At 36.1% G+C, this 19,205-nt stretch overlaps 1 protein-coding gene across 5 annotated transcripts in view; it reads right to left on the bottom strand.

Moving 5' to 3' along the window:
* The window catches only part of MAPRE2 (microtubule associated protein RP/EB family member 2), a 163,202-nt gene that overhangs the window by 41,810 nt on the left and 102,187 nt on the right, over positions 1–19,205 (bottom strand). For all 5 annotated transcript variants that reach the window (XM_021708955.1, XM_021708950.1, XM_021708947.1 and 2 more), the window contains 2 exons: positions 4,657–4,802; positions 970–1,183 (listed from right to left, as the gene is read on the bottom strand). In XM_021708955.1, the coding sequence (XP_021564630.1) occupies positions 970–1,183; positions 4,657–4,802 (360 nt within the window). The remainder of the gene's footprint in view (positions 1–969; positions 1,184–4,656; positions 4,803–19,205) is intronic.

Below are 19,205 nucleotides of genomic sequence, written 5' to 3'. Positions count from 1 at the left end.
TTTATAATAATGACTCAATTTTATAAGAACACATTTTGCTTGGTAAAATTGGCTTTTTTTATCGCAGGAATATTTATAATATATTTTAGAAAAGTTTTTATGCCCCAAATTTAAAAAGCTTTAAAATTCCAGATATTTATCCTCAATGACTTCACTTTTGGATAAATGAGGTATTGTTGAAAGTTATTATATAAAAACTGGCCCCTGCCTATACAGGAAGTAGGATATAGAGTTAATTAATTTCCTTTGAAGTATTACAGATGCTGATTCATCTTTTTTTTTTTGAGTTGGAGTCTCACTCTGTCACCCAGGTTGGAGTGCAGTGGCACACTCTTTGTCACCACAGCCTCGACCTGCTGAGTGCAGGTGATCCTTCAGCCTCAATCTTCCAAGTAGCTGGAACCACAGGCATGTGCCACCACACCCAGTTAATTTTTTAAAAAAAATTTATTGTAGGGATGAGGTCTTGCCAAGTTGCTCAGACTGGTCTTAAACCCGTGGGCTCAGGCAGTCCTCTCGCCTCTGCCTCCCAAAGTGTTGGGATTACAGCCATGAGTGATCCATCATTAACAGCATAATTCAGTTAATATTCTGGTCAGTTCTTCCAGCAATTAAACAGCAAAAATATTTCAATTAAAATCTAAACAGACTGCTTGAGTTTTTTTTTTTTTTTCCACAAAAACCAGAAGGAAAAGAAAATCTAACCCTGGAGCATTATTTAAAAATGTGTCTTCAGTGATATATCATGAATAGCTCTGTTTTTTTTTAACAGTTTAAATCAAAATCATTAGACTAACACACATGGGTCACAGGAAGATAAATGTGGTCAGACAGACAACAGCAAAATCCATCCAAAGGCATTAAAATATGGACTGCTGGGAAGAATCAATCACAATTACATCAAAGCACAGGAGGGTCTGAGCTATTTTCTAAAATGAAAGTGACTCCATGATTTTGCAGTGACAATACCTGCTGTGGGGGAGTTTGCATGGTGAGACTTTTTTGGCAGGTTGAAGATCTGTTCACCAGGGTCAGGGGGAGGAATTGCATCTTGCCCTTGTCGTGCCTCTACCGGGTCATACTCCTTCCCGTCGTAGTTAGCATCATAGAATTTCTTAAACCACTGAATAAAATCCAGGTTGTCCTGGAAACGTCCTTTCACTAGCTTCTCCACCGGAATTACCTGCGATATAAAATCACCATGTGAGTTACAAATCTCAGGTTTGTTTGTATTTAACACAACTGAAGTGTTCCCTAAATACAGCTATTTCCTACATGCCTGCAATCATGACCACCAATCTCTCCCCCCACTTCTTAGTCAGTTGTATTCTAGAATATCATTTTTTTCATACTATTAAAGAAGAACTAAACCAAAACATCATTATTGGTTCTCTTGGAATGTTTAATACTTCTGAATAAACCAGACGAAAGAGGGAATATTCTCAGCTGTCAAGAGAGGCTGGTCTCCCTCATGGTATCTTCCCACAAAAACAGAGGTTTGGGACATTATGCTGTTTCAAGATCAAGGAGCTCTTCTTGTCTTTTTGTAACACTTGGCCAGTAGTGTGGGGATAAACTCTTAACAGCTACTAAAGAGTGTAGATGAGTAAGATTTAAATCAGTGAAAACAGATACTAATTTAATCATTCATATGAAACAAAATAAGTTTTCCCAGAGTTTATTTACAATGCAGAGAGACAGGTATGAAAACAACTAACCATGATACAGGGCCCAGTAACTCAGGGCTACCCAGGAGCACAGCTTCTGTGCCATGAGGGGGTGGGGAAAGGAAATAGAGGCTGACTATGGGTCAGCCCTTTGGCAGAGAAGGAGGGGCACAGAATACACATCACCTTCTAAGGCATGCTCTCAGCATTCCAGGGAGGAACCTTTCCTACTGCAACCTAAAAAGTCAATTAGTATTCCCTATAGAGGTCTTACTGGAACCTTCTGCAATATGTCAAAAAAAAAAAATATGGTTTGATTGCTTAGATCTAATTCAGCGGGCTGCTGTCTTTTAAAGGAAGGTAGAAAGATACCCAGCTCTCTGAATTTTGCCATTACCGGATCCTAACTACATCTTTGGGTAGGAATACTCACTGAATGTGAACCATGAGTGATTAACAAAGCTAGAGGGTGATTTAGGTTGTGAGCATGAGAGTATGTGATTGTGAGCATGTAATTCAGACAAGCACACAGCTTTGCTGGGTAACAATTTGAATAGAAGTGTATAAACCGTTGGCAAGGCTTTGTCACTTCAGGAGCTATATATAATTGAAATCCCAAAATGTGTCAACGAGATCACTTTAAAACATGTATGCAGAAAGACCTTATCGATTAATGACAACTTGGAAGAAGAAAGTATTATAGGCCACCCACTAAACAAAATCATCAGTAATACATTTTTCAAAAACATTTTTTGTGCAGTTAAAATAGAAGCTAAACCAAGTACAGAAGAAAATAAAGAGAAACAAACTTATGGAGGAGATCATATTTTTAAATGAAGACTCTTCTGATAATAGAGACTTTGGTGTTGATTATTTTCCTTCTCACTTCCCTGATTGAACTTCAGCAAAATTGGTTCACAAGGAAGAATTCCTGACTTGTGCACCTAATTGACTTTTCATTTAATTATTGTTTACTTTTATGTCTTCTGAGTTTAAAATTTTTGTTTATGCTGACATTGATTGACTGTTAGAAAATGACTTCTTAGAGCATAAGGCCCTTTAATTAACACACTACTGTATTTTGTCTATTGCCAGACGTGAAAATTGGTAAACACTTTTGAGATGAAAGTGATATATTAGCTGATAAAAGACATTTTACTTCTGTTGGCTTAATTTTGCATTCTCTATTAACATGAAAGTTTCAGGGGCACAAGTTCAAAATCGGAAGTGGCAAGTAAAACTCTGCACAAAACCCTGTGTCATGCTGTTGGGCTATGGCAAACATGAACGAGGGTACTTAACACTGTCTCTTGGGACTTTTGGATTAAATCACTGCAAATCGAAACTAGAAAGATTATCAAAATCCACCAATGCCAGTTTCCTTCCACTGCAAGAATTTTAACTTCAGCATTCTTTCTTTCTTTCTTTTTTTGAGTCAGAGTCTTACTCCATCACCCAGGCTGGAGTGCTGTGGTACATTCATGGCCACTGCAGCCTCAACCTACTGGGCTCTGGAGATCCTTCTGCCTCAGTCTTCCAAATAGTTGGAACTACAGGTGCGTGCCACCCCACCAGGCTAATTTTTCTAATTATTGTAGAGATGAGGTATTGCCAAGTTGCCCAGGCTGTTCTCGAACCCGTGGGCTCAGGCAATCCTCTCAATTCGGCCTCCCAAAGTACTGGGGTCTTTAGCATTCTTAACAACTACTCATCCATTCTGTGCGTATACTTCTGGAGGGAGTCAGAGTCCACTAATTTGATATACAGCAAATTCCATGAATAAACCTATGAACAGATTGTTTATTTTCTTTTCAATCTAGAAGCATGTATGGAGAAATGAATGAAAAAGACACAAGTAGTACTGCTAATTTATAAAAAGTAAGGAGAACCTATACAGCTCTGGTTTTGAATACATATGGAAAGAGCTAATTGGAAATTAACCACAGCAAAGGACATAAAGTTGGAAAGAATCCAAAAGGTAAGACGTTAAAGTGAATGTATGCTTCAAAATAAAAATTCTGATAAAATTAAAAGCCAAGATTTAAAAAACTATTTTGATAAGAATGCTTTTATCTGGGAAGATATTAATTGTATGAACTGAAAAAACATATTAAAAATATACCGTTTACCAAACTTTCCTTTCCTTTAACCTTTATCTCTTATAACCCAGTATTTTATTTTTTATTTCTACAGCTTATTTTTACTACTATTTATGCAAAGACAAGTTTTCCGTTTTTCCTGTTAGTTTATCTTTTTTTCCCTTATCAAAAATTCATTTCTTTCCAAGCTTATTCATGCTAAGAGATATGTCCTAAATAAGGAATATAGATTAAGTAAGTATTTGAATAGCAGTAAACGTGCAGAAAGTAACTGAGAAGGTTTTGCAACAATCCCTTATTGAAGGGAAAAGAACTCCAGGTCTAAATCCATTTGAATCACTTCAGGACAAAGTTACAATAATTCAAAGGAGAAAAAAAGAGCAACTCATGAACACTGAGAATCTGAGGGCACATACTATACTGGATCCTGTCATCATAACTTCATAACCATGGGTAAGAGGCTTTACGTCCCATTTTATATATGGGTAAACTCAGACTGATAGAATTAAATAACTTGCTCAAGTCAGAAGTGGGGATTCACCCTCATGATGTTTCTCTGAATGAATAAAATACACAAAGAACCACAGAGGCATCTGGGAAACATAAAAGTTTCTCATCTGCAATGCTAAAATATAACTAATGACAACATTTTAACATCTGTAATTCCTGTTAGAGTTTTAGTCTAATGGTTACAAGTTTGGAAAATCTCCTGAAATAAAAACCTCATACAAATATAGGAAGTTTGAATTGATGCTTTATGCTATGTACAGATCCCAATCTACTGCTGAAATATCAACATATAGTCAATTGATGTGTTCCTAGATATTTTCATTTCTGAATAAAAAATTGTAAGACAGTGCATTTTATGGAGGTACAGATGAGTCTCCTACCTTATCAACGTTCATTCGTTTAAATGATGCTTGCAGAAGTTTAAAATTGTGAATATATTCATGTTCCAACTTTGCTTGAAATTTTACTTTCTTCAAACTAATACAGCCTGGAAAGAGCATGTCCATGAACTGGCAATAGGCCGCTCCTGCAAAGAGACAAGGAAAAACTGGGGTGAGTCTGGCGGTACCCAGTTGTGACGTTAAGACTGTCAGGCAGGAAGGGCATCGTGCTTACAGGTACCATCTTCACTTGGAGAAGAGCCTGCCTGGCCCTGTGCGTCGCTCTCATTTGCACTTACACCTCCTTGTCCACAAGGGCTGGGAGTCTGAGGGAAGGTGCCTCCACAACGCAGCACCTGCTGCTCCCTTTTTCTGCCACTGTGTATTACACTGCATGCACCAGAGGGTTCCACAACCGACCAACAGAACCTTGTACCATAACATCAAGAAAATCAGGGTAAGAATAATTCTTCCTAGCTTCTACCAGAGAAAAGGAACAGGTTTTTTCTTCCACCCAGTTATTACCTGTCTCAACTTGTCAAAATAAATACATTTTAGAGAAAAAGAAGTAGAAAATATAAAAATGAGAGAACTACAGAAATTATCATGAAATGTTAACTGAAAAAATATACATACATCAGGGCTGGTTTATATTCGTCTTGCAAAATTACTTAGGTAAAAACTATAACTAAGCTATCTAATATCAAAAACAGTTGTATATCAATTTAATTCCAGTCTATAGCAAGGGAGTTCCCATATTAACATGAAGTACAATGACATGGACACTCTGAAACTTAAAGAAGTTCGGAGTTATGCTGTTTATTATTGAGAAATAAAATGACAGAAATGCTCAATGAGTTCCTTGAGGAAATGGTCACAGGAAAGGGGGATTTTTTTAAACATGAAGAACTCTTAGAACATGACTATTTCAACTGGAAAATGCTGGTAAGACTATGTTTACTGATTTATATCTTCTTTTTTCTTTTTTTTTATTATAAAGATGTGGGGTATAATTCAGGGTTAGGTATACAAACATTGATTATACAGGTACCCTTGTAGATGACATATCTTCTTAAAAGTAAAGGTTAATGGTATTTTGGAAAAGAAATTCAAAGCCAGAATGATTCTTTCTCTTTTACAAGAAAGAAAAGCAACCAAGTGGCAAGAATAAGAACAAGTGGTCATTTTGATGTTCTTTCTTTGCTGACTCCAGATCTCTTGGTCTGTTTCTATGATGTGCTGATGACTGGTCTTTCTGGAACATGCAACACCTCCCCTCATCCTTTATCATCAAGGCTTCTGTGAGGAGCCTGTCCTTTTATTCAGGTCACTCTGTCTCTTGTGTTAAACAAATGTCACACATTCTTTACTGAGACAGAAATTCAAGATAAGAAAGAACAAGACATCAGGAATTTAAGGGTTGCTACATTAGGATATGTTGGGGCAAATTCTATTTTGTAGGTAAGAGCATAAAGTGATGAAATACAGGTCATGATAAATATCTCAGAGTCTCTGTATCTGGCTTCGCCTTGGATACCAATAGCCTGAATACTAATTAGTGAGCTCCTAGTAAAGCAGATGAGTTCTCTGAAAAACAAGACAAAAATGAAAACAAACCCAAACAAAGAATACTGGGAGAGGTAAAAAAAACAAAACCTCGGTTTCTGGGTTAAGATCATCATCCAATATTCAGTTCTTCCTCTTGAAGGACCACAAGATGGAGCAAATTCCAACAGCTACTTTAACATTATTATTTTACAGATGAGAGTATTGAAACACAACTGCTCATTACCTGCTCTCTAAAGTAATTCTCACTTTTGTAGAGTTTAGAATAAAATTTGTCTATGGAGACCCAGATGTTATGTATTCTTACAAACTAACCAAATCATTCACACTTCAAATTTTAAAAGAAATAACAGCTTTCGGAAAAAAAAAAAAAAATTCAATATAAGAGAAGGAAGAAAGGAAAAAATAATGTCCAGTGTTATCATTCAGGGAAAACCATGGGTAATGTTCTATTAGGGAGAGGATATATATTCTTTAAAATGTGATCCTGTTTTAAAAATATAATCACAGTAACCTATTTTTATTTTAACTTAACAGACCACGATTCCTTTTCTGGGTCACTTTATAATCTCTACCAATATTCTTAATGGCTTTCTGACTTTTATATCATGCTTATCAACTTTCCCAACCAAGATTACATAAATATTCATGCATATTTTTGTCAAGCACTTTTATGGTCTCAAGTTTTACACTGAAATTCTGAATCCATGTGGCATTTATTTTGGTCTGTGATATAAAGTATGGTTCTAATTTTAGTCATTCCAAATGTTAGTGGAAATCTGTCATATTTGGCTCCTCAGCATTTGGACACCCCCCTACCTGGGGAGATGCTACAGTGCTCTGCCTTCCACTACAGCAGCTGCAGGCAGGCTGGCCTCCCCTTCCCACCCTTAGCAGTAAAGATTCAGGCCTGTGACCTAGGCTCTATGTTTGAATCCTGCTTGGGTCTGAGAGGAGGGAGCAACAGGAACACACAAGGGCCATTAGAGGTTAGTCATGGTGGCAGTGGTGGGTCTAGAGTCCTGAGCAGTAACAATGGCATCCTGACCACTCTATTCCTCTGGCACAAGGAGGTGTGTTCCCAGCTCCTTAGTAGCCTTTGGTCCTGGCATCCTCTGGGCTTGGCTTTCTATAGACTCTGAGCTTCTCAGTATTTTTCCTGTAGATTTTTCTTCCGCTTAAGCCTACCAGTATTGATTTCTGCTCCTTTTCTTCCTTTCCTTTTTTTCCCCTCCTTTGATACTCTCCCTCCTTCCTTCCTTTCATTTTTTTGTATGTCTATAAGACAAGGAGTTATTTTCTTTCTTTCTTTTTTTTGACTTGGAATCTCACACTGTCGCCCAGGCTGGAGTGCAGTGGCATGCTCACGGCCACCACAGCCTTGACCTGCTGGGCTCAGGCAATCCTTCCACCTCAGCCTTCCAAGTAGCTGGAGTTACAGGTGCATACCATCACATCCAGCTAATTTTTTGAATTTATTGTAGAGATGAAGTCTCACCAAATTGCCCAGGCTGGTGTCGAACCTGTGGGCTCAGGCAATTCTCTCACCTTGGCCCTTCCAAAGTGCTGGGATTATAGTTGTAAACCACCGTGACTGGCCTTATTTTTTTTTTCTAATTTTTATTTTTGTAGAGATGGGGTCTTACTATGTTGCCCAGCTGCTCACGAACTCCTGACCTCAAGTGATCCTTCCATCTCAGCCTCCCAAAGTGCTGTTAGGATATAGGAGTGAGCCACCACACCTGGCCAATTTCTGTTATTTTCAACCCAAACTGCTAACGCATAAAATTAGCTACATGCTGAACACCACCACTTAATAGATAATCTATATTTTCCCCACTACCTTTACTTACATCACTTCCTTAATATGTACACTTAAGTCTCTTTCTGGACTTTAAATTGTCTTTTTTTCCTGTCTCCATGATAGTTCCACACTCTTATTTAAAATGCTATAATGTGTATTACTATCTATAGGATAGTTTCCCTTCTTTTCTTTCTCAAAATTTTATCATGCATTTATTCTTTACATTATATTTTTGAATGTTATTCATGGCACATAGAAAATAGCTTTTGAAAAAACACAAGTTGCTTATTTACTATTTATTTTTGTTTTAAATTGACATTAATAATTGTACATATTTATGGAGTACAATGTGATGTTTTGAGACATGTATACATTGTGTAATGATCAAATCAGGGTATTTAGCATATCTATACTTCACATATTTATCATTTCTTTGTGGTGAGAACATTCAAAGTCTTCTCCTCTAGCTATTTTTTTTCAAGTACCTGAAAAATATTTTATTGGTATTTCACGATTGCTTGTTTCCTTGTGCCTGTTTTCCAATTTTTCTCAATTATAAATAATGAGTTGAAAAACTCTTGTCTTGAGAAAGGTCAACATGAGGTCAGGGAGATGATGGCCCTAAATAGCGTATACTCCTAGGATTTGAGGACAAGGGGGATAAAATACATAACACAATATTGTTAACTGCAGTCACCCTACTGTGCAATAGAACACCAGAACCTATTCTTCCTATCTATCTATAACTTTGTATTAACTGACCAATCTCTCTCCATCCCTCCCCACTCCCTCCTCTGGAAGTCATTATTTTATTCTCTACTTTTATGAGATCCATTTTTTTAAAATTCCACATGAACGAAATAATGTGGTATTTGTCTTTCTGTGTCTGGCTTATTTAATTTAACATAATGTTTTCCAGGCTCATCCATGTTGCCACAAATGACAGGATTTCATTCATTTTTTTTTACGACTAAATAGTATTTCATTGTGTATTTATAGCACATTTAAAAAATCCATTCATACAGTGATGGCCACTTAGGTTGACTGTATATATTGGTTATTGTGAATAGTGTGAAAATAGTGAGAGTACAAACAAATATCTCTTGAACATACTGAATTCATTTCCTGTCGATTGCTGGATCATATGGCAGTTCTATTTTAAAATTTTAAGAGAAATCTCTATAGTGTTTTCCACAATGGCTATGCTAATTTACATTTCTATCAATAGTGTATAAGAGTTTTTTTTCCTCCATATCCAAGCCAACGTTTTTTGTTTTTTGTCTTTTTGATAATAGCCATTCTAACTGGGGTGAGGTGATATCTCATTGTGGCTCTGATCGCATTTCCCAGATGATTAGTGATGCTGAACATTTTCTCATTTATCTGTGGTAATTTGTAAATCTTCTTTTGAAAAATGTCTAACCAAGTCTTGTGCCTATTTTTTAACTGGGTTTTTTTTGGCTACTGAGTTGTTTGAGTTTCTTATATATTCTGGGTATTAACTCCTCGTTAGATATATAGTTTGCTAATATCTTCTCCCATTCTGAAGGCTGTCTTTTCACTTTTGTTTCCTTTGATATGCAGAAGTTTTTTCATTTGATGTAATATCTTCTATCTTTGGTTTTGGTGCCTGTGGTTTTAAGGTCTTGTCCAAAAAATCCTTGCCCAGACCAGTGTCATGAGGCATTTCCCTGTTTTCTTTTAGTAGTTTTGTCATTTTGGGTCTTTCATTTAAGTCTTTAACCCACTTTGAGTTAACTTTTGTATATGGTGAGAGATAGGGATCTAGTTTCATTCTTCTGTATGTGAATATCCAGTTTTCTCAGCACTGTTTATTGAAGAGACTGCCCTTTCCTCAATGTGTGTGCTTGGTGCCTTTGTAAAAAACCAGCCGGCTGTAAGTGTGTAAGTGTGTAAGCATTTATTTCTCTGTTCTCTATTCTGTTCCATTGGTCTATGTATCTACTTTCATGACAGTACCATGTTATTTTGGTCTGATAGCTTTGTAGTATATTTTTGAGTCAGGTTGTGTGATGCCCCTAGCATTGTTCTTTTTGCTCAGTATTGCTTTGACTGTCCAGGCAGGGTCTTTTTTTTTGTTCCATATAAATTTTAAGATTGCTTTCTCTATTTCTGTTGAATAATGTCATTAGTATTTTTATAGGGTTTGCACTGAATCTATAGATAGCTTTGGATAGTATAGGTTGAGTATACCTTATCTGAAATGCTTGGGACTAGAAGTGTGTCAAATTTTGGAATCTTTTTGGATTTTGGAATATTTGCATGTACATAATAAAATATCTAGGTGATAGGATCCAAGTTTACACATGAAATTCATTTATGTTTCATATACACCTTATACACATAACCTGAAGATAATTTTATACAATATTTGACATGTTTTCCATAACACAAAACTGACCTGTGACCTGTCACATGAGATCAGATGTGGTACTATGTCAGAGCTAAAAAAAGTTTTGGATTTTGGAGCTTTTTGGATTTTTTTATTTTTAGGTTAGAGATGTTTCCACCTGTATGGACATTTTAACAAAATTAATTCTCCCAGTCCATAAACATGGTATATCTTTCTACTTATTTGTGTCCTCTTCAATTTATTTAATCAATATTTTATAAGTTTTCATTGTAGAGATCGTTCATCTCCTTGGTTAATTTATTACTAGGTATCTTACTTTCTTTGTAGTTGTTATAAATGAGATTGCTTTCTTGATTTGTTTTTCAGAGTTTTCTATTGGCATATGGAAATACTACTGACTTCAGTATGTTGATTGTTTAATCCTGCAACTTTACTGAATTTGGTTGTTAGTTTTAATTTTTTTTGATGGAGTCTTTAGGAAGATTACATATATAAGATAACACAGTCTACAAACAGGGACAATTTAACATCCTCCTTTTCAGTTCGGATGCCCTTTCTTTCTTTCTCTCGCCTAATTGCTCTGGTTAGGACTTCAAGCACTATGCTGAGTAGAAGTGGTGAAAGTGAACATCCTTGTTTTGTTCCAGATCTTAGTGGAAAAGCTTACAGTTTTTCCTTGTTTAGCATGATGCTAGCTGTGGGTATATTATATATGGCCTTTATTCTGTTGAGGAACATTCCTGCTATATTTAATTTGTTGAGACTTTTTATCATTAAGCCATGTTGAATTTCATCAAAGTACTTTTTAAAAATTTTTATTGACATGATTGTATGGTTTTTGCCCTTGATTCTGTTGATGTGATGTATCATGTTTGTTGATTAACATATGTTGAACCATCCTTGCATCAATGAAATGAATCCCACTTGATCATGGTGAATGATCTTTCTAATGTGCTGTAGAATTCAGTTTCCTAATAGCTCTGTGGTGTCAGTTCTAATGTCTCCTTTTCTTTTGTTGATTTTGTCTTTTCAAAAAATCAACTTTGTTTTGCTCATTTTTATATTTTTTAGTCTTTATTTCATTTCATTTATTTCTACTCTAATCTTAATTATTCCTTTCCTTCTACTAACTTCAGGTTTAGTTTGTTCCTGTTTTTTTAGTTTCTAAGATACAACATTAGACTATTTGAGATCTTTCTACTTTTTTAATGTGGACATTTATTGCTATAAACTTCCCTCTTAAGACTGATTTTTCTATACATCACAGGTTTTGGTACGTTGTAGTCCCACTTTTTTTGCCTCAAAAACTTTTTACATTTCTTAAAAAACTTCTTCATTGATCTATTGGCTGTTCAGGAGCATGTCATTTAATTCTCATATATTTGAACGGTTTCTAAAGTTCCTTCTGTTATTGATTTCTAGTTTTAGTCCACTGAAGTAAAAAAAAAAAATACCTGATATGATTTTGATTTTTAAAATTTTATTGACACTCATTTTGCACCCTAACATATGATCTATCCTGGAGAAAACTCCATGTGCTGAGAAGAATGTGTGTTATGCAGCTATTGGGTGAAAGGTACTGCAAATGTGTGTTAGGTCCATTTGGTCTAGAGTGCTGTTTAAATCCAATGCACCTTTGTTGATTTTCTGTCTGGTTACCTCCCATTGCTGAAAGTGGGGTGTTGATTTGAGGTCCCCTACTATTATTTTATTGAAGTCTACCTCTTCCTTTAGATCTAATAATATCTGCTTTATATATTTGGGTGCTCCAGTGTTAGGTGCACATATATTTATAATTATTATATCCTCTTGGTGAGCTGGCCTTTTATATCATCATATAATAACCATCTTTGTATGTTTTCACAGTTTTTAACTGGAAGACTATTTTATTTGATATAAGTATGGGTACTCCAGCAGTCTTTCGGTTTCCATTTGCATGAAATATCATTTTCCATCCCTTCACTCTCAGTTTATGTGTGCCCTTACAAATAAATTGAGTCTCTTGCAGATAGTATATAATTGGGTTTTATTTTCTTATCCATTCAGTCACTCTGTATTTCTTAATTGGGAATTTAATTCATTTACATTCAAAGTTATTATTGATAGTTAAGGGCTTGCTCCTATTGTTTTGTTAATTGTTTTCTAAATCTTATGTTCCTTTCTTTCTCTCATTGTTTACCTTTGTGATTTGGTGATTTTCTTTAGTAATATGCCTCTGTTTATCTACTGTAACTTTTTTTTTGTGGTTACTATGGAAATAACATAAAAAACATACTATTTTAAGGTGATAAGAATTTAACTTTGGTCACATACAAAAATTCTAAACTTAACCCCACAATAATTTATAATTTTTTTACTGAATGTACATATTTTTATATTGTATGTTCCTTAACAACTTATTGCACATATCATTGACAACTTGGAGTTTTAACCTTCATACTAGAGATTTGAAAGGTTATAACTATTACAGTAAGGAAGTATTTTGAATTTGATAATGAATGCTTTCATGATATTAGTAGTAATTATCATGATATATTTCATATGTTTTCATGATAGTAATTATCATCCTTTACTTCCAGTTGAATTACTACCTTAAAAGCATTTCATACATGGTCAATTTAGAGGCAATAAATTCCCTCAGCTTTTTTTTTTTTTTTGAGTTACAGTCTCACTCTATTGCCCAGGTTGGAGTGCAGTGGCACACTCACAGCAACCCCAGAGTGGACCTGTTGAGCTCTGGTGATCCTTCCACCACAGTCTTCCAAGTAGCCAGAACTACAGGAGTGTGCTAATTTTTTTTATTTATTGTAGAGATGAGGTCTCAGCAAGTTGCCCGGGCTGGTCTTGAATCCATAGGCTCAGGCAATCCACTCGCCTCGGCTTCCCAAAGTGGTGGGATTTCAGGCTGAGCCACCGAGCCCAGCTTCCCTGAGGTTTTACTTAACTGGGAAACAGTGTATTTTCCCCCTTCATTTCTGAAAGATAGTTTTTTTAGGGTATAACAGTTTTTTTTCTTTTCAGAACTTTCACTACATCACCTCCTTCTCTTTTGGTCTGTAAAATTTATGCTGAGATTTGGTAAAGATTCTCTCCCTTACATCAACTATGGCTGCTCTGCAGCTTGAATTTTGAGATGTCTCCTAAGAATGTATTTGAACTAAAAAAAAAAAAAAAAAAAAAAAAAAGATTCTCTTATATGTGATCTGACGCTTTTCTCTTGAGGCTTTCAGATTTTTTTCATTGTCCATGACTTTTGATGGTTTTATTACAAGGTGGCTTGTGGACTTTTTGACTGGATCTGTTTGGGTTCCTTTGAGCATCACAAATCTGGATGTGCATATCTTTCCCAAGACTTGGAAAGCTTCAAGCTATTATTTTGTTAAATAGCTTTCTGTACTTTTCTGCATTTCTGCTCCTTCTGCAAATCCTATAATGTATTTGTTTGCTTAATGGTGTTCTGTAAGTCTTACAGGCTTTCTTCACTCCTTTTTTTTTTTTCTTTTCTCAGATTACGTTATATCAAAGACATGACTTCAAGTTCAGAACTTCCTTCTTCTGTTTGATCTAGTCTGCTATTGAAGCTCTCAACTGGTGTTTTTAATCCCATTTACTGAATTCTTCAGCTCCAAGATTTCTGTTTGGGTCTTTTTATGACACCTATTTCTGTTTGATTTCTCATTCAAATCATGAATTGATTATCTGATTTAACTGAATCATTTATCTTGTATCTCACTGAGTTTCCCTAAAGTTATTTTGAATCCCTTCTTTTCAGGCAATTCATAAATTTCCATTTCTTTGGTGGCATCAGTCTTCCTTGCCTTTTCATGTTTCTTGTGTCTCTCTGTTACTATCTGTGCATCTAGTGGAACTGCTGACTCTTTCAATTTTGTAGAGTGGCTTTCATGGGAAAAGACTTTCATCTGCAGATGTATCCTAGGTTGAGTAAGGTGCACTGACTTTGGTTCCAGGTAGGCACAGTAATGTAGTCTCTGCACAGTTTCTTCAGCTGTAGTCAACATGAGTGGTGCTTGTGAATGCCTCAGTTACCTATGCTGACAGAATTTGTGTGGTGGGTCTGCTGGCTTGGGCACTGGTCCCTTGGGGATTGGACACTGGCCTGGTTTGAGCATCAAGGACATGAAACTGTTCTGCTGGCTCTGGTGCTGCTTCTTGGGTGGTAGGGTACCATGATGGTTCACGTGTTGAAGGAGTACAGGATTGGTCGGGTTTACATGCTGAGGGAGCATGCAGCTAGCCTGCTGGTTCTGGCACTGCATCCCTGGGGATGCAGCAACTATTTAGTAACAGAGCTTTACTGTGATATGGTTCAGTACCCTAAAGTTCAACATTTTAAAATGTAAAATTCAGTGGTTTTCAGCATATTCACAGAATTGTGCATCCACCACTATTATCCTTATTCCAAAACCAAAATAAAACAAATAAAAACACTTTTTACCCATTAGCAACCACTGCCTATATTCTCTCCTCCTCCCAGGCCCTGGCAATCACCAATCTATTTTCTGTCTCTGTGGATTTGACTACTCTAGACCTTTCATGTCAAGGGAATCAGACAATATGTGACTTTTGTTTCTGGTTTCTTTGACTCAGCAAAATCTTTTCAATTCATCCATGTTGTGGCATGTATCAGAACTTCCTTTTTTTTACAACTGAATAATATTTTATTTTATGAATTGCCACATTTTATAAATCTATTCATTAGTTGATGGACATCTGGATTAATTTCATTCTTGGGCTATTTTGAGTAATAATGCTATGAGTATTTATTGGACAAGTTTTTGTGTAGACACATGTTTTCAATTCTCTTGGTGTGGAATTGCTGGATCATATGGTACCTTTACGTTTAACATTTGAAAAACTACCAACCTGTTTTCCAAAGCATGTATACCACTTTATATTTCCATTGGCAATGTATGAGGGCTCTAATTTTTCTACATTTTTGTCAACCCGTATCTGTCATTTTGATTCTAGTCATCCTTGTGGGTGTAAAGTGGTATGTCATTGTGGTTTTGCTTTGATTTCCCTAATAACAATGTGCATCTTTTCATGTGCTTTTTGGCCATCTGTATATATTCTTTGGAGAAACATCTATGCAAATGCTTTGCTCATTTTTAAAATTAGGTTGCCTTTTTATTGTTGAGTTGTAAGAATTCTTTCTACATCCTAGATAAAATTTCCTCAGCAGACATATGACTTGCAAATATTTTCTCCCATTCTGTGGATTATCTTTTTACTGTCTTTATGGTATCATTTGAAGCACAAATGTTCGATATTTTAATAAGATATTATTTACCTATTTTTTCTTTTGCCATTTGTGCTTTTGTTGACATAGCTAAGAAGCCATTGCCTAATCCAAGGTCATGACAATTTACACCTATACTCTCTTTTAAAAACTGTATAGTTCCTATCAAAGGTCAACCCTCCATTTGACAAAATAAACTTTGACAAAGTAAAACAAAAATAACTTCTTTGATCCCACATCATCCTTGAGCTACTGTACCATTTATCTCTTTCTCTTCACAGCAAAACTTCTTGATGAAATTGTCCCTGCTTTCATTGTTTCATCTGCCATCTAATTCAATAAATAGTCTTCCAACTTCACCATGTTCTAGTCAGGGTCATCAAAAGCTTCTCTATTATTAAATCAAACAGTTGCTTTTCTTTCTTCATCCTAGTAAACCTCTTAATAATATTTGGCCTTGTTGACCATTCCCTTGTTCTTGAAATTCTATATAGTTTTTCCTTAATCAGATAAAATGGGTAAAAACACACTCGAAAATCCAAGAATCACTACTACTGTCCCTGGAAGTCTCAGCTAGCCACAAATCAGAACATTACTCACCAACAGATATACAGATTTTTGTGTCATTTCACTGCCCTTGCAATAATGTAACCTGTATTTTGCATGAATATCATTTTTATTATATTATGTCAAGGTTACCATTATTCAGCTATGTACCTCTCCTGCTAAGACTATCACAGTAGTTTTCAATGAAACTGTTATAAAACCCAAACTTCTTCCCTGGCCTACAATGCCCTGTACTCAGGCCCCTGTTTACCTTTTCACTGGAAAAGCCTTCACACTGGCTTCCTTGCTGTTCCTAGAACACTTCAGTTTGCTCCTGCATTTGGATCTTTACATGCACTGTTTCATCTAGAATCTCACATTGTGATGACCTTATCATACAGATCAAAGCTTAGATGTTTCCTCCTCAGAGAGTTCCTCCCTTCCCATGCCATCTGAAGTGGCCCTTTTGCCACTCTTTCTCACCTCATTCTGTTATATGCCTGGTATTTTCATTAACTCATATATTGGTGCTATGGTTTGAATGTTCCTTCCAAAAATCATGTTGAAATCTAATTGCCATTGTGATGGTATTAAGAGGTGGGACCATTAAGAGGTGATTATGTCACGAGGGCTCTGCTTTCCTGAATAGATTAACACCATTCTTGTAAAAGTGGATTCACTATAAAAGGGCAAGTTTGATTCTTGCTATCTTCTGCTCTCTCTTGCATTTCTGCCACAGGATGATGCAGCATAAGGGCCCTCTTCAGATGCTGGACCCTCCATCTTGGGCTTCTCAGCCTCCAGAACAGGAAGTCAGTAAATATCTCTTCATTACAAATTTCCCAGTCTCAGGCATTCTGTTAGCCCAGCACAAAATACACACTTTGGTTTGTGGCTTACCTTCCCTCATTGGAATATAGGTTTCTTTCTTTCTTTTTTTTTTTTGAGTTGGAGTCTCACTCTGTCGCCCAGGCTGGAGTGCAGTGGCATGCTCTTGGCCACTGCAGCCTCAATCTGCTGAGCTCAGGTGATCCTTCCACCCCAGTCTTCCAAGTAGCCAGAACTACAGGTGCACGCTACCATACCCAGTTAATTTTTTGACTTATTGTAGAGACGAGGTCTCACTATGTTGCCCAGGTTAGTCTCAAACACGTGGGTTCAGGCAATCCTCTTTGCTCAGCCTCCCAAAGTGCTGGGATTATAGGCTTGAGTCACTGCACCCGGTTGGAATATGATTTCAAGAGTGCTTGTGCCTTATTTGTCTTTGTCTCCTCTGTATCTAAGCACTGACTATGGTATAAGAGCATTTCATAAATATCTGGCTAACGAACAAAAGTCTGTAGGTGGTGGCAGTGAACCACAACTAAGACTGATAAATAGTAAAATTATAATGTTATCAGACTCCCAAATAAGAGGTATTATATGAAGAGTTGCTATAGATTCAAGAATCAATGAGGTATAATTTAAAAAACACACACAATAAACTATGAGCCACTCTGGAGACCAAGTCTTCAGAAAAGTAAAAGGTAGGCATTGAAAGGCTAAATAGGGCTGAGCACAATGACTCACATCTGTAATCCCAGCACTATGGGAGGCTGAGGCAGGAAGACTGCATGAACCTAGGAGTTCGAAACCATCCTGGGCAACATAGCAAGACTTCATCTCTACAAAAAATTAAATAATAATAATAAAAAAAAGCCAGACATGGTAGCACGCACCTGTAATTCCAGCTACAGGGAGACTGAGGCAGAAGGACTGCTTGAGCCCAGGAGTTTGAGGATGCAGCAAGCTGTGATTGCACCATTACACTCAAGTCTGGGCAACAGAGTGAGACCCCCAACTCTCTCCCCAAAAAAGGCTAAATATAAGGTAAGATACAGTTAAGTAAAAGCAATCCAAATTCTAGGACCTTGTGCTTACCAAGAGGTTAATTACCATAGGACACACTCTGAGCCCACCAGCTCAAGGTGCTACTACAGTTAGGAAGGTCAACAAGATTCTGGAAATAAGTAGAAAAAGAGGAAACAATTCTGTCTTTCCACAATGTCTGCACCTACAGCCCTAAGACTGGTTTCTGTTGTTATACCTCAAAAGTGACAAAAATGAGGCTGACAAATTTGGAGACAGGTATCAAAAATGAATAGCTGGGAGACGATGAAGAAGGCAGAACTCAAAAATGAATATTCATACTCAAAAGATTTGAGGGTATATGATTTAAGTTTATAAAATCATAAAAAGCATGACAAAACAAATAATCTCATTTTCACTAGATCCCAGGACTTCAACAATAGAGTAATATCAGGAGAGGTGGACATTTTAAATGGAAATATTATGTAACAATAACAAATTTATGGAATATATTATGGACGGAATGTAAGAAATGAAAACATCTACATTTGTGTAAAATCTGTTAGAGCTTTCATATCCATTTTTAACATGAACCCCATAGAATCCTCATGAGGTAAGTATTTTTATTATTCCTCTATTTTACAGATTTGGGAACAAAGCTAAGAAAGGCATCCAACTAATACAAAGCAGAGTGGAATTTAACCTCTGATTTGAATTTCAATTAAAAGAGTTTTTTTCCTTCTCTGTGCTGCTTTTAGGGAAATTATAAGTGAAAATTCGAAGGTTCAAAAAGAGTTTGGAAATTTTTCTAGATTATAATTCTATAAGAAATTACAAAAGAAAGTGCAAGAGAACTTATGAACCTTGTGGACTGATGTCAGGGTTGTCAGTTATTCTTTTCCTATTCATAGTAAAATCCTGGACTAGACAGATCATTAATCTGCCCCAATGTGAGGATTTTATATTTTAGTATATATGTTCCTAAGAATTTCATTTTACATATGTATATAGTGTACATATGAAAATAAGCATTTCACTTCTCTATATAATCTTTTTGCTCTCTCATATATATCCTATTTCTCTCTCAGATACACACACACACACACACACACACACACACACACACACACACACAAACATATCTTATTGCT

The sequence above is a fragment of the Carlito syrichta genome, unplaced genomic scaffold, assembly GCF_000164805.1.
Source record: "Carlito syrichta isolate Samal-C Ts95f unplaced genomic scaffold, Tarsius_syrichta-2.0.1 Scaffold65441, whole genome shotgun sequence".
NCBI lineage: Eukaryota > Metazoa > Chordata > Mammalia > Primates > Tarsiidae > Carlito > Carlito syrichta.
Note: the sequence above shows the minus strand (reverse complement) of the source record. Positions and strands in the feature narration are given on the sequence as shown.